The sequence below is a fragment of the Hyalella azteca genome, unplaced genomic scaffold (genome assembly GCF_000764305.2).
Source record: "Hyalella azteca isolate HAZT.00-mixed unplaced genomic scaffold, Hazt_2.0.2 contig2759, whole genome shotgun sequence".
In the NCBI taxonomy this organism is placed as follows: Eukaryota; Metazoa; Arthropoda; class Malacostraca; order Amphipoda; family Hyalellidae; genus Hyalella; species Hyalella azteca.
Genome location: NW_025933022.1, coordinates 1,720 through 28,641, shown reverse-complemented (window position 1 = coordinate 28,641; position 26,922 = coordinate 1,720). Strand labels below are relative to the sequence as shown.

General features: G+C 40.9%; 3 protein-coding genes across 3 annotated transcripts; 1 reads left to right on the top strand and 2 right to left on the bottom strand.

The window, feature by feature from the left end:
* Window positions 1-3,399: 3,399 nt before the first annotated feature.
* LOC125179568 (hornerin-like) lies at window positions 3,400-7,172 on the top strand. Its single transcript, XM_047885675.1, has 3 exons — window positions 3,400-3,464; window positions 3,921-3,988; window positions 5,925-7,172. The coding sequence occupies exons 1-3, from the start codon at window positions 3,416-3,418 to the stop codon at window positions 7,170-7,172; spliced, it is 1,365 nt and encodes a 454-aa protein (XP_047741631.1). The 5' UTR covers window positions 3,400-3,415.
* A 90-nt stretch (window positions 7,173-7,262) lies between these two features.
* LOC108668505 (splicing factor 3A subunit 2-like) lies at window positions 7,263-8,814 on the bottom strand. The gene is made up of 2 exons (XM_018155737.1): window positions 8,771-8,814; window positions 7,263-7,515 (listed from the first exon to the last, which is right to left on the bottom strand). The coding sequence occupies exons 1-2, from the start codon at window positions 8,812-8,814 to the stop codon at window positions 7,263-7,265; spliced, it is 297 nt and encodes a 98-aa protein (XP_018011226.1).
* Window positions 8,815-14,468: 5,654 nt separating this feature from the next.
* On the bottom strand, window positions 14,469-26,250 carry LOC108668504 (serine-rich adhesin for platelets; the record flags this gene model as incomplete). The annotated part of the gene is made up of 4 exons (XM_018155736.2): window positions 14,469-20,720; window positions 21,067-21,248; window positions 25,750-25,878; window positions 26,128-26,250. Coding segments are annotated over 4 exons (5,697 nt in total), but the record flags the coding sequence as incomplete, so codon positions are not given.
* Between the last annotated feature and the right edge of the window lie 672 nt (window positions 26,251-26,922).

Below are 26,922 nucleotides of genomic sequence, written 5' to 3'. Positions count from 1 at the left end.
TACGCAGCACTAGCGTCATACCTGCCTGGTGTTACGCAGCACTAGCGTCATACCTGCCTGGTGATTCGCAGCACTAGCGCTGTCTCTTATACACATCTAGATGTGTATAAGAGACAGGATCAAGACATTTCCTCTAGACTACTGAACAGACTTGAACGAAAGTTCGTATATACTGTGAATATCTAACTTCCCAAAGGCGATGTTTTGCTCGTGACAATTTTTTTATTTTGCCTTCGTTTGCTAGTTATACGGCAATATGTATACGCGCTGTCTCTTATACACATCTAGATGTGTATAAGAGACAGCTGGTGCAGTTTGATTACTTTACGCTGCATGACCCGGCTGTTAGCTACTCTTTGTAGCAGCTTCAATTCTTTACTCTACGAGACCCATGTTGGGCATTACATTACATGATATTAGACCACACAACACAACAGAGCACAACACAATGAAGTAGAACACAGCACACGAAATAAAACACAATGCACAACACACAAAACAGACTACACTATAACTAACACTTAACACCTGCTGAATGACACTCAGGAACACTTGCGTGTGAGTGACATGAGTAAGTGACAAGAGATTGTTGAGCAGCTTTAATTCCCTGCTCCCCACATCGCAGAATGGAGGAGGGAAGCACTCAGCTCTCAAAGTGCTTACCTTGTGCATTGGCGGCTTCTAAAGAGCCGTGACTAACAATACACGGTTCTTTGCATCGTCAATAATATGACAACATTGTTAGGCTGATCGTAAATAAGCGTCAAGCGTTAGGATGATTACGGAGAAATTATCGTAATTAGGTTTTAAAATATGAAGAGAATAAATACATAAACAAGACAATTCAGTATTATATTGTCATTTACTATGATTCGAATGATTATTTTTTTTAAATCTTCGAATTGAATCAACGAGAATATAGCATTATGAAATTCATTCTTACCTGACGTATTCATCCAATCCCCGACAGTCATTGTTACAGTGCCGAAATTATACAATATTCGGGCAGGATTTGTTCGTTCAAGCTCAACTAATCGCTAAAACTGCATTCCCAAATTCCCATTGATCAGCTTGGTAGTCCAATGTACTGACAAAAAAGAAAATAACCAATTGCGACGAACTAGCCTCAACTTTCCCAATTATTAATTTCGTCATCTTGAAAGTTCGGATGGTCTTAATTGTCACGCCCACCAATGACCGAAACTCGCACGACACTCTTATTGGATTCATAGCATTGCATAGCATAGTGATCTCGGGGCTGCAGTGTAGGCCTGATGTGGCTTCGATAGGCAAGGCATTGGCTTGCCGGATTGGTAACTCAAATGACAAGCTTAATTCAATGTATTAAAGAGAAACAGTAAATTATAGCATATCATATACAACGAAAGCGGAATAGAACTAAACAAAATAACAAATCGGATACCCAGAAAAATAATTAAAAATCAGACACGAGAGCTTATGTAACTCGAATGCGAGGAGAAAGAACTAGAGCCAAGTTTAGTCTCGGGATTAAACGCATGATCCTACAACAGAAAACAAGAGTAAATACCTACACATAACAATTCAATATGTTCACTAAAATCACTATATTTCACGAAGCATTCAACTCTCACCACTATCTCACGCAACAACTCACCCTGGCGTCGCAGCTATAGTCTTATAAGAGAGGAACCAGTCCACCAGTCAGGATCAGCAGCATAACTGACGCCTGCCATAAAATTAACGACCACGTCAAAGCTGGCCGCACTTAATCTTTGTGGTGTGGTTATCAGTGGTGGGAAATTTGCATACTACTTCCTTACACCAATTCATGTAATATAAGTGAAGTTCCAGCAGAAATTCAGATTCCTTAACACAAGATAATAAAGAAATATTTGCATAATAAAACTTAGCATCAGTCATTCACGAACGAGGAATGAATCATTATAAAAGTATTTGGAGCGATATTCACGATGATTTTGTTATGGAATTCATAAGTACACATTCTAATAAAGTTGACATTTAAATGTTACAACTTTAACAATTAGGTAGCATTGCTATGTTACAATCTCTATTAATGAATGATACCCGTCAGTCAGTCACGCACAAATAATGTTGAAATGTTTAACATTGGTGTATATACTCGCAGCATTAATCTCGATCTGATCCAAGCAATTTCACCGTTACATGAAAATATGACTAAATGAGAACATGAATGAATGAAAACATGAATGAAAATATATCACGAAAACATGAATGAAAACATATCACGAAAAGATGAAAGAAAACAATTTTACACAATTAATTAAAGAATTTTTTCGCCTTCCAACGGAGCGCATGAGTGAGTGCTTGTGTACATGTAACAGCATTAGAGGAGGTAGTTGTAAAGTCCCCAACCGCGGCCTCCTCCCTCCGCACCACCGCTTTCCCACTGATCAGTTTCTCTAAGACGTATTCTTACCAAATTCGCGTGAATATGCACTCATTTTCCCAGGGATGAAAATCATTATCTCCACTGGATTTGTCGAGTGGTGCCAAGATCGGACGTGACCCATTGAATTTTTATCTGACTGAATTATTTTTTATTATTAATTGTTTTTTTCTAAGGTTATTTTCAAATTTTTTTAATTAAAAATCTTAATTCTTACTTTTCTTTTCACTCTAATACTCGCAATATATTTAGGAAGAGTTTTTCAGAAACGAGTTTAAAAATGTGCATAGTCCGGAGCGAAATAACGTGAAATAATAATATAGTATTATAATTATTACGAAATACCAAGCGAAATAAAAAATATTATTCGCTACTTCTTCGACGATCTATTAAAGGCAAATAATTGCCTCCAATGAGCTTTAATAGTTGTAACCAATAAGGTAGCATTGGTACGATTATGTTCCTTTATATAATAACTGTCAGTCAATTGCTGTGAAAATTTATATACGAATCAAAGTAACCCGCTACTGTACAGGGAGGGGGGGAAGAGGGAAGGAGGCCTCCACCTTCCTCCATGGAGGGAGTACGTGGAGCGGAGTGGGGGTGTTGTGGAGAACCTACAAATCGTGCACGACCACACAGCCTTTCAAAGCAAATACAAATTCATCCACGAACCCGAAAAATTATATGTACGTAACTCTGAGGCGCTGAAAGTTACACACATGTTAATAAAAGAACTGCGTGCCGTAAATGTTGCGTTACTTGAATGCAATATTCGGCAAAATTATTTTAGCACAATTAATTCATTCACCAAAAAAACGTATATATAGTGCAGCTGCAGGTGCTTTACACATGCAGGTGCTTTGGCATAATGCAGCTGCCGGTGTTTTGTAGGCTCAGGTGTTTTGCAGAACAGATTTGTCGCAATTAATGAACATTTGTTGTAATAAAAGCCGCTGCCAGCATCGCAGTCTGCAGTGCCAGCAGCAACTCGGTGCTGGAAACATGAATGTGTTCTTCCTATCCTCTATTTTGTTCACTTATTCATTCACTGGTGAGTGATTATGTCAAACTTAGAGTAAATTTGCATTTTTTTCTATTTTATGGCAAGTTTTTACGGGTAAATCATATCACTGATAAGAAAAAATATTAAAATAACTAAATTTTTATAAACTTTTCAGTGATCATCTTTCATTTCAAAATACACTACGTTCTAAAAATTGAGCGTTTCTGTATTTCTGAAGGTTTTCTTACACAGTTTTGTTTAATTGAGAACTTTTCTTTCTTGAGTTTCGCGTCGATGGTCAAAGTAATACACATTGGCTCGCCGCAAACATGAATGTTATTTGCAGATCTTTTATTCCATCTGCCAAATAACATTATAATGTTGATTGGAAGCAAAATTGATAATAGACCGAGAGTAGAAAAATTAGTAATAATCATGGTTTATTTGTACTAGAAGAGTTAGCGTTTAAGTTATAAACTTAACGTGTTCTATTTTACCATCAAGGAGGAGCGGAGAGGCTGGGGCGGCCCAGCGGGTGCTGGTTCAATGGAGGTCTTTACTATAGCGGAGACGTAAGTTGGGTGTTACTTTTTACTACATTTACTACAGCGGAGACGTAAGTTGGGTGTTACTTCAGCAGGGGGGGAATTGTGTCATGAGTTGAATATATGGATTAGGAATAGTGTCATAGATAGAATTTATGGAGGAGGAATACCGTAATATATTAAATAAATTGAGCATTATAAACGCTATAAATTCTAATACGAGCCTATTGAGCACGATAGAGCCAGGAAACGAAAATGCTCTAAAATTGTCAGCATAAACAACCATGCCTAAAAAACCATTAATGACCTATAATATTCAACTATAACCGGCAATGTACTGCAATATTCTCTAGGGACAGATATTTTTATCAAAACTATGCAACGCTAGTCTGCGGTGCAGACGATTTAATGGCGATCAAAGAAGCGGAATCGAGCGAGAATCTCAACCGGTTAGGCGCGTGCCTTCGTGACAACCTCTTGCCATACCACCGCCATCATGTCAACCTCTTGCCATACCACCGCCATCATGTCAATATTTTACCATCAAGGAGGAGCGGAGAGGCTGGGGCGGCCCAGCGGGTGCTGGTTCAATGGAGGTCTTTACTACAGCGGAGACGTAAGTTGCGTGTTACTTTTTACTACATTTACTACAGCGGAGACGTAAGTTGGGTGTTATTTCAACATGGGAGGAATGGTGTCATGAGTTGAATAAATGGATGGTCATAAATAGAATTGATGGAGGAGGAATAGCGTCATAAATTGAAAAAAATTGAGGATTAATAACGCCATAAATTATAAAACCACTAGCCGATTGAGCACGATAGAGCCAGGCAACGCCGACTTTGCTCTACAGTAAAATTGTCAGCATACACACCAATGCCCAAAAAACTAACAATGACCTATAAAATCCAACTATAACCGGCAAAGTCCTGTCAACCACTTGCCATACCACCGCCATCATGTCAACCACTTGCCATACCACCGCCATCATGTCAACCACTTGCCATACCACCGCCATCATGTCAACCACTTGCCACACCATCGCCATCATGTCAACCTCTTGCCATACCACCGCCATCATGTCAACCTCATGCCATACCACCGCCATCATGTCAACCTCTTGCCATACCACCGCCATCATGTCAACATCTTGCCATATCACTGCCATCATGTCAACCTCCTGCCATACCACCGCCATCAGGTCAACAAAAGGCCTCCTGTCTTTCCTTTCCTTATTATTTGCAGAACAATTTTGTATCCAATCAATTATTCGTAATTATGCCTACAAATAATTCAACAAATGTACTATGTAAAAAAATAATCATACGAAATGCGCAATTTCTCTACAGCTGTTTGATTGTGAAGTATTTTCCAGGAGGAGCCGTTATCATCTTATCATCCTGTTTATTTTCAGTTTCAATGAGATATTTTTTATATCGACACTATGTTTATTTCCGGATGATCCGACGTAATAAAGGATCTCACAATCTATGTCCAAACATGCAAATACCTGCATGCAATCTACGTACTTACATGAAAGTGAAAGTGAATTAGAGCTTCAACATTTTTCAGGTTCATCTTAAAATATATTTTGCATGATATTATTGGTAATAGTTAGTATTACTGCCAGAAGATGTTTCCTGTTTCAAAACTTATATTTTATTTCATTGTTGAAGAAGAAGCTTACTCACCGCCATTAACATACGAGAAACTCTCAAAACCAAAAAAATTCTATTGACGACATGCGTTAGCTGTCAAACCAGCTACCAATATGGAACCTCAAAGAAGAGCAAACGTCGGCTAATCTTTTTTAGTATTTTTAAAGCATTTTCTCAAAAATTCATTCAATAACTACGCGTTTTCTATTTTTAAATGCATTTTGCTGAAAATAATATGCCTCGAGTTCAGTGTTGCCCATAGCAAGGTGAAGGATAACTGCGTAATGTGTGTAATATACCCGCAGACGATAGCCACGTACAGCGCCTACTGCACGGCTTTGGTTTGCTGGGGCGACAGGGTGAAGTTGGAGGCCATCAGACGATGTCGGTGCAAAGAAACTAGTCGAAATTCTCCGGATGAACTTCTGGAACATGAATGGCTTCCAGCAAACAAAGATAATATTCATTTGGACCTAATGGAAATAATGAAAAGGCCTGCTTGGAACGACACCTTGCAAATTTTTCTGTCTGGTATCTTGAAATATTCTGCTGCTAAAAAAGTTCGAAAGTTCACGAAGCCCATTGCTGTTTTACAACCATCAACATCCAAGCAGGGTTTGCGCATAGGAACCTCAAAGTTTTCTCAAAGTTTTAGTGGCAGATTTCTAGCCGAAAACATGACTTCAGTAGATCCAAAATATTTTCCTTGGCCCGGAGGTTCAACTGGGATGTACCACGGCCATTGTCAATACGACGGCAGGTACCCACACGTTACGGAAGTCCTGGCAATCATTCCTGAGAATTGCGTACGACTTGTTTGTATATTGTCACATGGATATGGACATCCTGCTCTTCAAGTTCAAGCTCGAGTTGGATGCAAGTGCTGGAACTCGAGGTTGACTACCACTTCTTCACTAGAGACGACCACCAGCACCGCGGTTATCGGTACAGGAAGTTATCAGACCAGTAGCTCCCTCATTTTTGAAACCACTGGCAGTTCTGGGTCAGGTGGCATCAGTTCTGGCTCAGGAGGTATGAGTTCTGGCTCAGAAGGTATGAATTCTGGGTCAGGAGGTATGATTTCTGGGTCAGGTGGCACGAGTTCTGGGTCAGGAGGTAAGATTTCTGGGTCGGGAGATATGAGTTCCGGCTCAGAAGGAATAAGTTCTGGGTCAGAAGGTACGAGTGCTGGGCCAGGGAATATAAGTTCTGGGCCAGGAAATATGAGTTCTGGGTCAGGTGGCATGAGTTCTGGGTCAGAAGGTATGAGTTCTGGGTCAGAAGGTATGAGTTCTGGGCCAGGAAATATGAGTTCTGGGTCAGGAGGTAGGAGTTCTGGGTCAGGTGGCATGAGTTCTGGGTCAGGTGGCCTGAGTTCTGGGTCAGGTGGTATGAGTACTGGTTATATTGTCACATGGATATGGACATCCTGCTCTTCAAGTTCAAGCTCGAGTTGGATGCAAGTGCTGGAACTCGAGGTTGACTACCACTTCTTCACCAGAGACGACCACCAGCACCGCGGTTATCGGTACAGGAAGTTATCAGACCAGTAGCTCCCCCATTTTTGGGACCACTGGCAGTTCTGGGTCAGGAGGTATGAGTTCTGGGTCAGGTGGTATGATTTCTGGGTCAGGAGGTATGATTTATGGGTCAAGTGGCATCAGTTGTGGTTCAGGAGGAATAAGTTCTGGGTCAGGAGGTATGATTTCTGGGTCAGGTGGCATCAGTTCAGGCTCAGAAGGTATGAGTTCTGGACCAGGAGGTATGATTTCTGGGTCAGGAGGTATGAGTTCTGGGCCAGGAGGTATGATTTCTGGGTCAGGAGGTATGAGTTCTGGACCAGGAGGTATGAGTTCTGGGTCAGACGATGTGAGTTCTGGTCTAATGGTATGAGTTCTGGGTCAGAAGGTATGAATTTTGGTTCAGAAGGTATGAGTAGCAGTACAGGTTCTGGTGGTGGTTCTCTTGCGACTCGCCAGGTTCTTACGGCAGTCAAGTTCTAGACAAAATACGTTTCCATATCTTCATGATCAGATTCAGTGCTGAAATTTCATATAATTAGGTCTGGATGCCGGAAATTGCTGTGTAGTTTGTTAATATCAATATAAATAGAATTTTATACCAAACATTGAAGCCTCTGTTGCCAATGAAATATTTATTTATTAAATTGTCCCTGCAGTAGTTGAAGCGATCGCGCCAGGTTATTGAACGTTGAAGTTAAAGTTTGAATGTAAGTTATTGAGCCTCGTGCATAGTACAATAGGGTACTAGTTGTACTATGCCGTAAAATTGTACTATGTAATGATCTAAAAATACACAGTAAAACCGGTGACGTGAAAATTATTGAGCCTCATACAAATTTCAACAGGTGAAAAATTCTCTTTCAAAGCTAATTTATTATTCCAATAAATTGCCCAATATTGTTTCGATTTCTTGTTGCTGTTCTTGACGTTAGTGCTGCAAAATATTGATGTTAACACAACATGATATATACAATTTATTGTTAATTTATAATGATGTAAATTATGTATTATGGTGCCGTGAAAAAGTTTGGATCCTATCAAAATTTTAAGGGTTGTAGGCTTCCGAATTTTTAGACGCATTTAGCTCGCCCAGCGCGTAAATAACCGGCTCTATGTCCGCTTTACGCTCTGGTTGTACGAGCGGAATGAGCTTCCAATTGGAATCCGGTCATGGACCGAGTGAGCTTGGCGCAATCGTGACGCGCGCGTATTTGGCACCTGATACCTTCGGGACGGAGACGGCCGAATCTAAAGAGTGCGTTAAAAAATGCCCCCTCCCTTCCCCCAGTATACTGAGGGGAAGGGAGGGAGCATTTCAATCTCTGTACGGTATATATATGCAGCCTAGTACTATTCGCTTAGTTTCAAGACCAGAGTAAAGCCTATCAGAGGCTCAATGTATAAACTCTATATATAAACTGAGGTTGCAACAAGTAACCATTTTGACATGGCGTTTTTCTAAAATGAAAAGAAAAAGAAAGAAATTCCAATTTGTGCATGAAATGCGAGGTAATGCAAGCCAAGGCAATTCCACCTATTCCATCCGTATATCTTTCTGATTGAACCACGTTGTTGTTAAGATAAACAGTAGAATTTATTGCCATATCATGTCACAAAGTTTCCGTCACCTTGAATTTCTGTCGAACAATTTGTTCTGCAAGGGCCTCAACATTCTGCCTCAAACGATGACAGAAAGAAGTGAACCCAAACTTTCGTCAAAAGTCACGTTGCAATTAAGGTTCATTTTGACGTTGACGCCTTTGATTACAATTTCCGAAATCAGTCCGTTTGAAAACTTACAGCTAGCAATAAACAAAGAACAAATTAATAATGAGGCTTGACTCTAGTAACTAACCTAATGATACCATATATAATTGATACCAGTAACTGAATCCGAGGAACAAATTTACTTACAATGAGGCCTTGAAGTCACGCGATGAAACGCGTTGAAGCAGTGAGCCATGCAGTGCCGACAGCCTAGCCTAACCAAGAAACTAATCGATTCTCCTTAATGGCTAATGCACAACCTTCAGTTTTGCATATTCCATATTGATCCTGTAGACTTGAAGACTAGAGATGACTTGAAGAATAGAACATGAGGTATAAGAGCATAAGAAGCTCAAACAACAACAGATGCACAGCATATGCCTCAAGCTGAAATCTTCTCTAACTGTCGAGTACCGAAAACTTGCATCGTACAGTTGCTGTGTTCTGAAAAAGTGATTGTGAAAGTCACACCATAAACTCCCATCATAAAAAATACTTGAAGGCGAAACTAATAAATTTTCCTTCACTATTGACTTTTTTCCTGTCATATATGTCATAGTATAGTGCAGATAACACGATATATGAAGGCGTATTAATTATAATAAAATCAAGTTATTGCAGTAACTTGATTGCAGCAGCAGCCACCGGATCATATTTCACAAGTCAACAAATGGGTTTTTTCAACAATCCGTAATCGACCGCTTCATTGTAAGTATCGAGTTCTAAAATGAAGTTTTTCTCAACTCTCAAGCTATCAAATTATCAACTACACTCTAAATTTCTGGAGTGACAACCAAAAAAGATGGCGGAATATACGAGAGTAACGGTAAATCAAATAAGTTGCTCACAAATGGGATCCCGTTTGAACATGTTCTCCCTGCCTCCTTGTACGCGACAGTCCACACCGACACGACAGTAAGGGCAGCCAGAACGTTCATGCGCAATCTTCAATAACTAAGTTGTAGACCGTAGGAATGCTCGGAAATTCCAGCTAAGAGCATACCTGCAAGAGTAAACTTTTATAGCCGCTCAAGCAGACATATGCCCAAAGCTGGACAATTCTATTATTGAAGAAATTATTATTTTTATGGCTTGCAGAACAGTGATCTCCCTAAATTTCGTAATCAATGAAACACTTTCACAAGCACTCAAATTTCAAAGAATCAATTTTTTCCCGTTCAATGTCCACACGTACAAAGGTCTTTACAATTAAATTGTTTAAAGCTCACCGAAGGAGACAAAAGTGTTGAAATCTTTTTTAAAAGCACTGATCATTCGTCACTACATCCTGCGTCACTGTTAGTTTTAAACTAGCGCCTTGTGGGCTTGCGCAATGGCTACGCTTTGCCTCGATGGGGGTGCGGGAGGTAGACCCCGACTACCCCCCGCATGCACTAGAACTTGTTAGACTGAAAGCTCTTTTTGGTGTGTGCACTTGAATAAAAAAAGCATTTAAAACTTTCCAGTTGGTGCTTGAGCGTTATTTCATGTGTAATTATCGCGTAGACTGTGGCCTGCGTATTGAAGCACATGCGGCGCATAATTGTTTGTGCAAACGTAATACAAGTTCACATAAACATGATTCTTCAACGAGTATGTTAGTACTCCAACCACATTTTCCTGCTGAATACGCTCATTGATGTAATTTTTCAGTAACCACTCCCGTAACATTTATCTGGTGTTACTTCTTACGGTGTATTGAGCGACCACTAGAAATCTCTGTAAAAACTTAATTAATGTAGTGGATAGATTGGGTGAAGGAGAATTGATTTGGGTTATTCTTCCGTGTTATTCACTATATTCATGGAGTGGAAGAAGTGATAGATTTCTTAATTTGCCCGAGTACCTGCAACAATTTATTATTTCATTCGATGATGTGACCTATGTGCTCAGAAAGTGGCTATAATAGTGGATTTTGGTACATGAAATTATTGTCCAATCAAAGAGGAGTTCTGTCTCGGTTTAATTAGGGGAGCGTCTGGGTCGAAAATCGAAATTTTGGCTTTTCCGGTTTTTAGTCTCATCTTAAAGCTTACATTCTAAGCTTTCCAACGGTACCAAAACCATCTCTGTACGTTGATTTATGCGTTCAGGGCAGATCATGAAAGGGAGGGAGGTGGGGGAGTTCTTTAACAAATTAGATGGGGGAAATTAGCCGCCGAGCACTATAAATAGACTGTCTGCTAGAGCTGAGCTTCAGTAGCCCGACTGGTGTCCTACGGGGTGGTGTGCTAGCAGTCTCTCCCACCATCCTTGACTGGAATCAAGCTCCTGTAACGCTTAGTTTCGTGGCCTTGCTACACTGAGTAGCTATTCCTATGCGCGCGGGACTTTGTCGCGCTGTCCTGAAAAGTTAACTTTTTGTCACGGCGAACCAATCTCCTCCTAGAGTTTTTAAGCTACAGCAATGGAAGATATACCATTCGATTCGTAATTAAAATATCTATCGATTCGTCGTAGCTTTTTTCGAATTCCGTTATAGTTTTGAAAATATTTCGAAAAAGGGGGCGGAAATTGGAAAAAAGCGAGAATTTTTCGAAAATTTTGGGAAAATTGCTCCCACATCCACTAAAATTCGAAATTCGAAAAAAGCTACGACGAATCGATAGATATGGTCAGAGCTGGGCAGCGCTACTTGGAAATGTAGCGGCGCTACCGCTACCGCTACATGCTCTAAATGTAGCGGGCGCTATCGCTACCGCTACACCCACTAGATTGTAACGGGCGCTACCGCTACCGCTACAGTAAAATGTAGCGCGCTACATTAGCCGCTACAATGGCCAAAATTATTGGAAATCTCTCAATATTTATTGTTCTGCTATTGGGATTTACTCATTAACATTTAATGATAACAAAACATTTTTAAAAAGTTTTGTTGGAGGGTAGCCGGTCCCCTTAAGTAAAATCTAAAGGCTTTATCTATAAATGTAGCGGTAGCGCTGTAGCGGCAAAACCTCGTATCGCTACTTAAATATGTAGCGGGCGCTACCGCTACCGCTACATTGCCTTAAATGTAGAGCCGCTACCGCTACTGAAAATGTAGCGGCCGCTAGTAGCGGCTGCTACATGTAGCGCGCTACTGCCCACCTCTGGATATGGTCCTTACGCATCGAATGATATGCGTCTCGATGTTGTAGCTTCAAAATCCTAGGAGGATATAGTTTTCTGCGGTACCCCCTTTTTGGCCGTTTTCTAAGAATTTCACGTTTTCTTCCATTTTTTTCAAAAATTCACACGAACAAAAAAGTCTTAGAATTCTGTTTTACATATGTGTACCAAGTTTTAAAACGATCCGTCTGTAAACAAAAAAGTTTTTTTACCACCCAGACGCTCCCCTCAAACATTTGCGGCACAGCAAACAGAAGCGCCTGCAGAAGTGTCAGATTAAAAATAGGCGCCTTGAACAGTAGGTGCATGGGTGTGTTTATCAAAGGCTAAATTCACCATGCTATATGTCAGGTTAACCTCGACTCTCGTTTCGTTCCGTCGTATTACTTAGCAAACATACATAGCCATTTATTGAGCGGGAGATGGTCACGGTTCACGCAATTAACCCGTCTAGCCTTATTTTATATATTACCAGGACATCATGCGGTAGCCTGACCAGAAGCATCGTGAGACAGCTTGAACTGCTGTCATTCCAGTTACATGCTGCTCATTCCAGTTACATTACGAAGATTCTGCCCACCGGGAAATTGGTTTTTGAAAGAGGCGGCTAAATAGCAGCCGAACACCGTACGTGGCCGATCCTTGCTTGATGCACCTCTAAGCCGACTCCATTATCTCTGGAGTGACCCAAATTTGAACAAAAACTTTGACTAAGGGTGAAGAGCATATCCCTTTAACATCATTTCGACTGCCGGTAACTTTCTCCATTGCCAATAAACTTCGCAACAAATGCAGATTTCATCATTTATTCATTCCATCACTGACGAGCTTCATTAATTCAATTGTATTGCTTTAATCTGAATTTTTAATGGAGACAAAAAGTACAAAAAAATTGTCATAAAATCAACTGAAAGCAAAATGACATTTACTTTCAGAACTTTCGAAGTTACCCAAGTAATAAAATAAACGAGCAGACTTTTTTTCTGAGTGTAAATGTTTTTGAAGAATTATCCTAAAATATAAAATTGCCCTATCAAAATTTTGAGTTGGTGGCGGTCTAGGACTCAGACCGAGCGTAAATCAGTTTCTCTATGTCCGCTTTTGGTTTACATTCCGGTCCCCGAATCAGACAGCAACAAGCGCCTGGTCCTTATTCTGCCAACTCTTGCCCTACTCTCAGGAGACTATAAAGTCGGCAAAGAGGTTCTGACTAGTCGCTGATTGCGATCAGGTGGCCAACTATGGTCTACATTCCGGTCCCCGAATCAGACAGCAACAAGCGCCTGGTCCTTATTCTGCCAACTCTTGCCCTACTCTCAGGAGACTATAAAGTCGGCAAAGAGGTTCTGACTAGTCGCTGATTGCGATCAGGTGGCCAACTGACCCAGAATAACTCTAATGCGAACATAGCAACTCTGGGGCTGGGGCTGAAGCATTCACCGAATTTCGTTAGGGTAACTTCTGTAATATCTACGGGTAACATATGAACTAAACAACGTACTATGTACAGATGATAGATGTTCAAGGTGATAATAATGTAATATATAATAGTATAATGCCAAGTGATTCCTGCAGCAGTAGGTATGAATGAAACCTGTTTATATTTTCAAACCAATTTAATTATTAGGAATATAAATATGAATAAATACTAAGATGCTAACATCAAAAAATTCAAGTAAATTCAAGACATAATAAAGTATTGAATAAGTTGGTATAAGTCGGGGCCAGGGTACCCCGAATAAAGTATTGCACATGTAAGTATCAGTCGGGGCCAGTGTATCAGAAATAAAGTATTGGGTAAGTAAGCGTAAGTCGGAGCCAGTGTACCACAAATAAAGTATTGGATATGTAAGTGTCAGTCGGGGCCAGTGTACCAGAAATAAAGTATTGGAAAAGTAAGCGTAAGTCAGAGCCAGTGTACCACAAATAAAGTATTGGATAAGTAAGTATATGTCGATGTCAGGGTACCACAAATATACATACTTGCTTATCAAATTGTTTTAACCAAAATTTATCTTATTATTTAATCATTGCTAGTGAATGAGGACATTATTCTTCTAATATCACTTATAGATTTATAGATATAATAGGCAAAGGAAAATAATGGTTTATATCAATAAAGTAATCCTCAGTACTGAGGGACACCATGGCATGTTTTCTGCCACTAATATCTTATTTGTACGATCTTTCCAATAATGAAAAAACCCTAAAATAGAAACCAAATCAAAACAAACATTTTTTGTTATAATTACGATATTACTTGTACAAATGATCATTCTATACCATTAAGTATTGATAGAAGTATTTTTGATTTAGTGTGATCAGTACAAAAAATCTGTCGTTAAAAAATTAAATTAAATGACCACGAATATAAGTTAATATAAATTTAACGGGACGACCAACGTATATAAATTAAAATAATTGTAAATGGGCGAAAAAGTCTACAAATTAAAATAAATCTAAATAGACTAAAGAAGTATGTAAATAAAAGTAAGTGGAAAAAGTACAACCAAACTCTGCTTATCAAGGTATATGTGAACGAGAACATACTTTGTAACTGAATCTGAATGTATATTTAGAGATATTGTCGTCCAATGTCAACGACTGAACATGCAAGTCATGCTTCCCCAGAGTCATCGACATACATCAGAATGAATAAAATTTCTATTTTAGTTAAAATGGTTGCAGAATTTTCACTCCTATGCACAAAATTCGAATTGTGAAAAAATATTGGAGCTTTTATATAAAATTATATAAATCTTTGGTCAACTAACACAGTTGAGTTAAAGATGAAAGCGCGGTAGCTGTGTTACTTTATTTGGAGTTGCTTCAACCTCGCGATGGGGAGGCAGCTGAATGTTGTTCAACATATCACAAGTCTATTTGAATGTGTACATATCTATATGTCTACTTCAATGTGTTCATATCAATGTCAACTCGAATGTGCATGTCTCAATGAAAACTTGAATGCGTACACATCATATGTCAGCTGAAATGTGAACGTATTTTATGTCCAATTGAAAGTGTTAAATCTAGGTTGCACAAAATGATATTAGAAACTTAAAACTGACATTTGAGCGATGTAATTGTGGATTGAAGATAACTATTTATATAAATGGTTAAGAAATTACATTCTGAAGTGATAAATTGGAAGGTATTCATGTTGAAGGCGCTGTTGGAAAATAAGTTTCGCGACTCGGGACATCGCAAGTTTGGTAGGTGCAATAAAAGTTATGGCAACGGGATGCATTTAAAGTCAAGCAATAAAAGTAGGAAAGCCATTCTGTTCAGCGGCATGGCATCGTTTTTGTGTGGCTGGTGATTGAATATTCTTAGAATATCCTAAATAATACTTTCAAATTTGTCTAAAAAAAATTTTTCAAAGTACAACTGATCGATTTTTCCAAGCGAGGGAATCTGCTTCTAATCCCAGCTCAATATCAAGCATGTCGCTCATCAGCACAAGGGGGTCCATTGAACGGCCAGTTGCAGGCGGTGATGCCGGAGTCGTACACGATCGTAACTGGGCAGTCGAACACGTGCAGAGTGAACTTTTCTATCCATCGGTCCCAATAACATTCGTAGAACTTGTCGCAGGAATCTGGATGTCTGAAGAGACCTGCGCGCTCGCACACCTCAGGCCCAAGGGTGTCGTCGAAATCTCTGACGCCACCGGGTCCAAACTTCTGGGGTCCTTTCTTTGAGTTTTTGGCAGAGTACCCACCAAGTTTGGCCACCAAGGGCGGACCATCATTTATCGGGACTCGAACACCGAGACTTTGGAGGTCGGCAAAGTTCTTGCCGTATGCAGGTACATTGGGTGTCGTGTTTGGTTTGGTGGAGATCGATGTTCCAGTTTTGGGATTCAAATTGCCGAAATGACCATGAGACCCGTCGGTTGCTGCTGAACGACCAACATTAGGGCTTTGGCCTGCAGTTGATGACGCGGTATATCGACCAGAATCTGATTCTTGGGGAGATTTCCTGTGCGACTCAACGCCATACGGACTATTGAAAGCCCGGTCATTCTTAAAGAAGTTCGATCCATCTTTACTGTCTCTATTGCCTAGACTCACTTCCGTTGAAGTAGAAGTAAAATACGATTTCTCGTTTGATAAAGAAATTGAGTCAGAACTGTGGGAGCCAGTTGACTTACTCACGCCACTAATGGCGAAACGAGATGCTCCAAATGCAGCTCCATTTCCTGCATTTGCGCTGTAAGTTTCATCTGTTTTCGTGTTTTCCTGTTTCTGAACTGAAGCTAGTAAGTTCGCAGAAGAACTTTGGGTAGCCGAATATACAGAATTTCCAACCAATTTTTTACCATTTCTTCTCAATGAAACTCCCTGGTAGCTTGAAGTGGAATCAAGTGAGCCTCGGTTTCCATTATAGCGCGAAGAACCGCTGCTGAAACTTTCATCTGAGTTGTCTCTTTCAAGCTGCGGTTTTCTAGACTGAGACGACTGTTTGACACTGAAATGGCCAAGTTCTGTTAATCTGTCATTATTGTTATCGTCTCCATATCCTGAATTTCCAGTTGGAGAACGCGTGAATGGTTTAAATCCAGCATTCGGTGCGTCGTTGCTGTAACTGGCACTTGACGTGTATTGCTTAAATTCGTCGTTGTTTTTGGATGAAGAATCAACGTTGAAGTGGCTTGCAGCTGCATCCACGTAGTCAACCTTACTTTGCCCACCGGATATCGGTGCGTTGCTCAGCTTCTGCTTACTTCTAAAGTTCGTGGAGTCTTGTGAGCTTCCGAAATATCGGCTGCCGCCGGATTTGACATTAGTCGCTACAAAATTTATGCTCCCTCGGGATTGCTCTTTGGGATCTGATATTTTATCCAAATCTCCACCTGTAGAGACAGATACCGAAGTGGATGTTCCTCCAAAGTGTGAATGAACCGATGGTTGTGATTCTTCAGGCTTCACCTTACCAAAGCTTGTTGTAGTCTTTATTTGACTTGAACTAAGTGGGGCGGTAAAAGGATTGAAAGGCATCTCAGGATTGCCATATCGGTAGCCATTTGTATTTGATTTATCAGCGGATGCATTGATAAGTGAAGCTGAAGGACGTTGCTGGTGTTTGTCTCGGCTCGATCCTCGAGAAACTTCCTGATTAGCACCGAAGTGTGCATAAGCAGAATCCTCACTGGAATCATCAGCAACGTGGCTACCAACACCAGCATTATGAATTTTAATTGAAGGAGGGGCTGCAAATGGATTAAATGTTTGAGAAGGGTTTTTGTACTGATATCCGGACTGCGCTGTTTTTACTGAATTTCCAGTAGAATGTACTTTGCTTGAACCTTCGTTATCTTCAGCAGAATCTCCAGTTATAACTCTAAAATGTAGTGGGGCAGCTGTTCTGGAAGTTTCAACAGAACGACCATTTTCTTTTGTTAAACTTCCACTCTGTCCTGCTGTTGTTGCTGGAGCCGTGAAGGGATCGAACGAGAATGCGGGAGCAGTATACTCGTACTCTGATGTCTTTGTTGTGCCCTGACTTACGAAGAGTGATTTTTGGTCTTCATGACCTGCATTAAAGCTTCCGGATGAACTAGCTGTCTTCGTATTGGCTCTGCTTGGAGAGCCAAAGTGAGACACCGTTTTTTGATTATTTCTGTCATTTTCTCCGGATCCACTATGATCTCTAAAGCCTCCTGCTGACGTTAGATCAATGATTTCGAAATGAGAAGCATATTTATCATTCTCAGAACTATTTACGTCCTTGTTACCGCCGGTTGAATGCTTTGAAGAACTGACTTTCCTTCCTCCGTTCAGAGAAGCTTCCGGAGCTTTGAATGGGTTGAAACTCTTTGACGGTGAGCTGTAAGCGTAGCCTGCTGATTTGACGTCATCTTGTTGACGAGAATGAGATTTTTTGACAGATTGCTCCCTAATATTTTCCGATGAACCATCGTTAGCTGAATATTTTTGTTCTGAGGAAAGTACTAACTGTGCTGTCTGTTCTGAAATTGGTCCAAAATGTGACACAGCGTCGGGTATATTTGAATTCTTTAGAGGATTGGTTCTGAATTTGCCATTAGAATCCTTTCGAATTTGTGCTGCATCTGAACGAGATCCTGAGTAATAGGGCTTCTCATCCCTCGATACTGAATTTTGAGGAGCGGCGAACGGATTAAAAGATATTCCGGACGGAGCCGAATATTCATATCCATCTTCGTGTTTAGCTTGAGATGCGCTGCCAGATCCGAGTTTCGTTTTAGAAGAAGTAGAATAAGTAAGTGAATTACGCTCTTCATTCTGTTGAGAGTTTGCGATAGGTTTGGAAGACTGTACTCTCAAGTTATTCGCTGCAGGATGATTGAAAACCTGCCCATTCACTCCCGAGTCTCTAAATGCTCCAGAAGCTCCTAAGCTCTGAGTCACATCACTATCCGATTTGACCTTTGTCGGAGCCTGGAAAGGGTTGAAGGAAATTACTGGATTACCATATGAATATTCAGGCTTGGTGTGCGGCCTGTCGTTCGAAAGCGGCCTTGAGGTAGTGGACTGTAATTTTGGTCTAGGTTGAGTCGTTCTTGGTGGGATGTTGCTCAAGGATAAGGTTGAAGAAGGGAATTGATTCTCGGGGCGAGCATCATACGTTGACGCTGGGCGTGAGGTGTACGATGTAGAAGGACGGTTAGGTGACGCCGTGGAGAAACGAGGAGTATACCTCGTGGTTGGTCGCAGCGTAGTGTGAACAACAGAAGTTGGTGTGTACTTTGTAATTGGACGTGGTGACGTGTAACTTGTGCGAGGCGATTCGTATATAGTAGTGGAACGAGGTGATGTGTAACTAGCAGTTGGTGACTGTGCTATTGTTGGCCGAGGCGCACTGTAAGTTGGCGTTGATGGAGACGGAAGATTCGCATTACTATTACTGTTTCTCTGAGCAAGATTTCCATCACTACCGTCCTTGTCAGGATTAGTGAAAGGATCAAAGGATTTCGTTGGCAGGTTGTAAGCGTAACCTTCACTTCCAGAATTTCTATTTACGTCTTCATTGCTATTCTTGTTGATTCCACCATATGTCTTATCATCGCCATTATCAATCTTGACAAAAATGGATGAAGGCATGTCTGGTGAATATGGATTTCTGTCTTCTGTATAGCCAAAGTTTCGGTTGGCAGATTGTACGTTGTGACCAAACATGCTCTTGTCGTATTTTTCTTCACTATGGTCTCGATTTGATTCTTTTCTATCAGAACTGCTCAATCCATACGGCTGCGGCGGCTGCTGGACAGTGCTGAGATTAGGACCGTTCTTCTTTGCATTCGCGAAATCGAAGGATACATCCGGTTCTGGGTATGAGTACGACGATTGTTTTTCATTTCCAGACGATTCACCATTTAAAGAGCCATCATATTTAAATCCATCCTTTTCAGAGTGATCATTTCCGGCGTCGTCAATGGGATGCGATGGTCGTGCAGCAGTTGTTTGATGCTGAGGTTGCGGCGAGGGCGTTGAGTAACCCAGCGTCGGCACTCCGTATGAGATAAACGCGGCAGTTGGTCGGCCAGACGCAGAATCTTTCGCAAAGTTATTACTTATTCCGCTTACTTTCGAAAGACGATTGCCGAAATTGCTACTGCCAAACGTCGGTTGTGGGAAGCTGTAACCATCTGATTGATCAGTTTCGTCTGAGTCATCTGGTTCAGACTGGGTAGAATATGTTTTGGAAGAAGTGCGTTGCCCAGTGGAATGTTGAATTTTGAGGTTCCTGACAGCATTTCCACCGTTGCCAGACTCAGGTCTAGCCACTGATTTAACTTCAGAATTAGAGTAAAAATCCGAGTTTAATTCATCGTTTGCGGAAGTAAAACGCGACTTAGAACGTTGTGGTTTTGCAGCAATGTTTCCTGCTTGCGCAGATTCTCTAACTGAGCTGGTTGAAGATATCAAACTTCCCTGTTCAGCGAGTGATCCTTGACTGTTACTTGAAGTGAAAATTTTATTTCGGGCCCTGCTAACTGATTTAAAACCTTCATCGTAGCTTCCATCATTTTTGGTGGCTAGTTCATGGCCGACTACAAGCCCTCGAACAGGATCATAAACACCTACGCCTCCAAGAGCCAGAAGAGGTGAATCTCCACAGTCAATGCATTTTTCATTGATGGGTTTATTCGATTCTGTGTCGTAACTTGACGCTTTATCCTTCAGTTCCTTGCCTCCTTGTCCTCTATCTCTGAAAAGTCCTCCTGCTACCTGATTAACTGAAATTGGTCTGATATTCCCGGTGTTCCCGCTATACTTTTGCCGTTCAACGCCCGCGTCACCGCAGCTGTTTACCAGCCACGACCAGTTGCAGATGCCGTTTGCTTCGTCGTAGGCAAGTCCAAACGGGCATCTGAACTCGTACTGCAGGTAGGTACCATTCCCGTAGTAATCTTTGCAAGCAAAAAACCACCTGCAGTTCTCTGGATCTGAAAAGAATCCTTCTCCCGGACACAGGTTCTTCAGGCTTGGCACCGGGAAAATTTCGGACGAACCATCGCAAGGAGGAGCCGTTGAAGGCCAAGCGCAGACTTCCCAGCGATCGTCGAAAACCAGCCCAGAAGGACACCCGTACTCGAAGACCGTGTAATCGTCGATGTACTGGTCGAACTTGACGCACCGGTAAAATTGAGAACAGTCCTTCGGGTTTCTGTAGTACCCCTGCCTTGTGCATTCGAAGTCCGTATCATCATTTGACCTGAAAAATATTTTACTACTTTAAATACTGTAATACATTTCATCTCATGAGTAATTATTACATACTAATTTATTTTCTATCAATTTCATTTTTAAACAATATTATTACAGTTGAAGATCTACAAAATATCATTAAAATAAACTTATTTGAAATAAACGCTTAAAAATTAATAAGAATTCTTGTGAACCTCGCAAGTCCCCTGATCGTTCAAATGTGCACCTGAACTTGCATGGGAGGCGCAGTGACAAATGATCCTTTATATAGTAAGAGAATTGGCTATGAACTATCTCACTCACTCAGCCTCACTCAGCCTCATAAGTAAATTTGAAGAAAGGAAAATGTTCACCTGAGCGCACGAATGTCCCCGTTTCTGTCGACGATGCGCACGATCTTGAAAGGTGATGTGCTGAACCGTCGAGCATTTGGGGCACTAGGGGCCAGGGAATACGTAGTAGCGGCGGCGGAGCCCTCTGCTTCCAGGTCGGCCACCAGGCTCTCCAGCACCGCCTTTCGGGGGGTGCGAATCAGCTGCACCAATAGAATTGTATCAAGAATGGAATGATTTAACAAAAAAATCCCAAAATTTTATGATTTACAGCTCTTTCATACGGAAATTATTTCACTGTTACCTATGAATTAAATCAGCTGACATAATAAGTTTTTACTTGATAAATATTAAAGCTTTAGACCTATTTTGGTAACAGCATCATGATTTTAAAACATCCGCTGGAACAACTACTTGTAGATGGCCTTAACCCAAGCGGAAAGTAGAGGACCCACCTGGGTGTAGTTGATCCAGATAGCTCCCAGGAGTGGTAATCCTAGACCCACCTGGGTGTAGTTGATCCAGACAGCACCCAGGAGTGGTAATCCTAGGACCCACCTGGGTGTAAGTAGTCCAGACAGCACCCAGGAGTGGCAAACCAAAGACCCACCTAGCTGTAGGTGGTCCAGACGGCACCCAGGAGTGGTAATCCAAGAACCCATCTGGGTGTAGGTGGTCCAGACGGCACCAAGGAGTGGTACCCAAAGACCAAGCTGGTTGAAGTTGGTCCAGACGACCGTCAGAAGTGATAATCCAAAAACCCACTTGGATTCAATTGTCCACGACCGTCAGGAAGAGTAACCCAAAGACCCACCTGGAGTAGTTGGTCCAGACGACAGTCAGGAGTGGTAACCTTTAGACCCACCTGAGAGTAGGTGGTCCAGACGGCACCCAGGAGTGGTAATCCAAAACCCCACCTAGGTTTAATTGTCCACGACCGTCAGGAAGAGTAACGCAATGACCCACCTGAAGGTAGTTGGTNACACCTGTCTCTTATACACATCTAGATGTGTATAAGAGACAGATTATGTTCAGCTCGCCTTCTTCATTTACCTACTAGAGATGTTTGTTAACGTAGGATGTGAACTTGAATTTCTCAATTTAATATGAAATGTATCAGTGTTTCATTACAACCCTCTCTTTGTATTTTCTTTGCCGTAACGCTTCCAAAAAAAAAAGAGAACCTTATTCACGTGCCAAATCAAATGCCACTCGGCAACCACCTGACAAAACGATAAGTAATGAATACCGGTATCTTGAACCTGAACCTGATCGTAACGTCAAAATGGTGGAGTAATTCACTCCGATTCACCCAACTTTAAAAGATATGAGACGATAGGAAACGTCTCTCTCTTTATTATATATATCTTTAAAATCCCTATTTAATCATCGGAAACGTTTATTCATTTTTAGATTGTAGAACTGATGATGGAGCTGGACTCTGAAACGTTTTCAATATCGATATGGTGAATTTGCTTATAGTTTTCTTCGCTTTTAAATTCATTACTGAAGGTAATTGTACCTTCATGGAAAAGACCAAATGGGTGTTGAAACTTTCGATGCAATATTTATACCTGTGAGTGGGTGACATTTGCCGGTACCTGAGAGTAGGTGATGGGAACAGGTCCCCCAACAGCGGGGGCTCGAGCGACGGTCACGGTGGGGTCGGCGAGGGTAAACTTCATCCCCTTCGTGGTCACCCCCAGGAGGAGCTGGTCCAGAGGTGCCCCCAACCCGTGGGCCAGGTCCACCAGCGAATCCTTCATTCAGAAAGATAAATGGATCAAATTATTCAACTTATGACGCACTTTCTCACACAGAGTACAAGCAGAGAGCCAAACTGGGTCTATATGACCCACACACCAAAGTGTTAAAAGTAAATAAGCGATAGTAGTAAAAAGTGCATCGCAATGTGGATAAAGTCTTACTCATTTCTCCCAATGTAGCAAAGCTGACTAAACTCTCGGGTAATTCCCCAATGATAATAATATTTAATTTTGTAGTAACGAAACATACAGATAATCCTTGATAAAATATATTATTTTTCAATCACAGATAATTTTGGAATTACCATTCAATACAATGACTTTATGAACCGTCGCTTTGATTCTTTAAATCAAACTAAAAGAGTGACTTGCAAAAAACTAAGACTCACAGAGATGAAATCCAGCATTCAATTAAACTTGCCCTGAAGATACATGTTTAACTAATGCAAGAGCTAATGATAATCGGACGAAACATTAACATTAAAATTATGCTAAACTTCGCAAAAAAAATGCCAAAGGTACGGCAACTTGCATCAACGATCAAGTTCTGTCAAATTAATTTAAGTATCAATTATATACGTACAGAAACTCAATAAAAACGTACGGGAACTTACGTTAACGATCGAGTTCGATCAAGTACCTAATAACCAATGCTAAACGTACGGGAACTTGCGTTAACGATCGTGTTCAATCTAGTGCCAAATAACCAATGCTAAACGTACGAGAACTTGCATTAACGATTGAGTCCGATCAAGTAATTAATAACCAATGCTAAACGTACGGGAACTTTCACTAACGATCGAGTTCGATCAATTAACTAATAACCAATGCTAAACGTACGGGAACTTGCGTTAACGATTGAGTTCGATCAATTAGCTATTAACTAATGCTAAACGTACGGGAACTCGCTCGTACGGCGTTTTCGATGTCCGCGACGCCCATGAGGCGGGCGTGGTGGCAGGTTTGGTTGAGGGGGCGGCGAGGGCTGGTCAGGTTGTCCGTGCCCAGGCTGAACATGTCCACCAGACTGACCACAACCAAACACACATAATAATATATTGCAAAATAAAAATTCTATAATATTTGTATTATAATAACATGCAACATATAAGGCTATGTATTCAGCAGAGCTATGGTTTGTTAATGCTGTATCAATACGAATATATACATTTAATGAAATGGTTGGTGAACTGCTAAGGACTAAGCGGTGATGGAACGGAAGGTATAACGAGTAACACATTGTAAATTATAAATATTTATATAAGAGTGAACCTATTGGTTGATCTTGCATTGTAATTAATACTTTGATAATCATCGAATAGACCGGATAAACTGGGTTTATTGGACCTAATTGACCAAGTGGACCTAACGTAACTAATGTACCCAACGAACATAATGATATGATGGATCAAACCCTATTACAATAACATTTCTAATAGACTAAGTGACTAAGGCTAATAGACTAAGACCAAATATCCTGATATCATTTATTATGAAGCGCTTCTCCATAGTTATACCTCTAACACTCATGATAACATTTATTGTGAAGTGCTTCTTCATAGTTATATCTTAATCACTCATAATAACATTTATTATGTTGTGCTTCTTCATAGCTACATCTCTATCACTCATGATAACATTTATTATTAAGTGCTTCTCCATGGTAGAAAATTCTAATATTCTGGAGGGTGTGATTCTCAAATCTACTAAATTGCAGTTTCTAGCAATAAATTAATTCTTTATAGAAAATATAGAATATATACGAGCAATTAAGCCTCTATACCAGTGGTTCCCAAACTTTTTCAGGCTGGCGCCCCCTTTGGCTCCCTGGTGAACTTCTTTCGACCCCCACAGACACATATAAATCATACGCCTCTTTCTTGAAATTCAGTACGCTGCAATTTTAAAATATAAAGGTTAAACACAAATGTGTATTTTACAAATAGAACCCCATTTAGTGAACCAATATGTTTTTAAGCTGTTTTAACTGTTTCAGCACTAGAAACCTAGGACCATGGTTGAACTAGTATAAGGTTGACCCATCAGAAGCCCAATTTTGCGGATGTAGTTCGTTGTTCGCCTGTGACGTCACTGATCTCAGTGACGTCACGGGCATAAACCAATCACCGAAATGCGATCAAACCAGTCAACCACTCCGTCATGGGAATGACGGGATTGTTTACATTTCTCGATCTCAGTGACGTAACAAGAAAGCTAAACTGAAAGACGGAACTTCTCGTGGGTCAACCTTATATAGTTCGACCCTGCCTAGGAGTAGGACGTCTCGGGCTAATTCACGGCCGGACTCGCAGCCGGTCGCACGACTAATCCCCAAATTCCATTATCAAGCAATATCTCCCAAATTAATGAACGCAGCTCAATGAAACTTGGAACATGTATTCATCAGTACCTAACGTTTATGTTTAGCTCGTAAAATTTTTTTAAATTTCACCTTCATCCGTGAGTTGTATTGCGATAAACGTGATAAATTTGTTCGGTCAGCTTATATAGCAAGTTCACAAGGAATTTAAAAGCAAAGAAAACGTCATGCAAATTCGCCATATCGATATTGAAAAAGTTTCGGAAACGTTTATTCATTTTTAGATTGTAGAACCGATGATGGAGCTGGACTCTGAAACGTTTTCAATATCGATATGGTGAATTTGCTTGGCGTTTTCTTTGCTTTTAAATTCATTACTGAAGGTACCTTCATGGAAAAGACCAAATGGGTGTTGAAACATACGATGCAATATTTATGCCTGTGAGTGGGTGACAATGCCGGTACCTGAGAGTAGGTGGTCCAGACGGCACCCAGGAGTGGTAATCCAAAACCCCACCTAGGTTTAATTGTCCACGACCGTCAGGAAGAGTAACGCAATGACCCACCTGAAGGTAGTTGGTCCAGACGACCGTCAGGATTGGTAACCTATAGACCCACCTGAGAGTAGGTGGTCCAGACGGCACCCAGGAGGGGGAAAGTCCCTGCCCCGCAGGTCCCCTGCCTATCGTCTGAAGAAACGTCGTGAACGGCAACACCCGCCAGCCCCCGCAGCATAGCGTACTTCGTCTGTTGGAACGAAGTGGTTAGCAAGGAGACCTCATCTAAACTACGAGTCGGTAGATACGGAGTAGAAGAACGTCGGCCAAATGTTTACATGAGGAGGATACGACATGGGTCGGGTGATGACAAGATGACAGTGATAACAGGGCGCAGGTCGTGAAGACACCTCGTAGTTTTAAACAACTAATCATTGTGGATGAAAAATGATCAGTGTCCTTAATTAAACAAAACGAGCTACCTATTAAGCTCCCCCACCTTTATCCTGAGGGAAGTCGGGTCCTCGTAGGCAATCCAGGTGGAGTTGGCGAAGGCGTATGGTGCCGTCAGATCCTCGTCCCTCTCGACGGTCCAGGTGCCGCGTGACGTCTCGTTGCATATCTTGCAAATAGTTGTAAAGTTATTTCTTAAATTTTGAACAATATAACAGAATCTACGGTTTGCTGAAGGTACTTATATTATCGGTCAGCTTATATAGCAAGTTCACAATGAATTTAAAAGCATAGAAAATGTCATGCAAATTCGCCAAATCGATATTGAAAACGTTTCGGTGAATAAAGTAGGTAATATTGACAGTAGGTAATATTGAACATGTATTATGCATAGATGTTAAGAATGCTAAGAATGCGGCGCTGTTATTGCGAGACCGTGGGAAAGGTTAGATGTGTATAAGAGACAGGCATTACTATGATTCGAAACGTATTTTCTTAAGTTTTTGTCCGGATATTTTGGTTGTGTGTTCTGTTCTATTGATTTGTTATATCTTGGTTATCATCGAGTACAAAATTCCATTTCATCATAAGGAATAAACGGCCCTAAATAGAGAGTTGCCAATTGCTCAAAAATCAATCATATTTTCATTACAACTTCATCGAAGTTTGCCATTTCTGTCCATAAACTGGCTGTCGGCGAAGTAGCGATGTACAATCTGAGCCGTTGTTTCTGCTTGAAAATTTAGGTTTATTTTTCATGAATCTCAATAATATTTTAGTTTCTCTTCGAATTTCTCGGTGGCTATGTCTCAAATCAGGTGTACAGTAATTATTTATATAT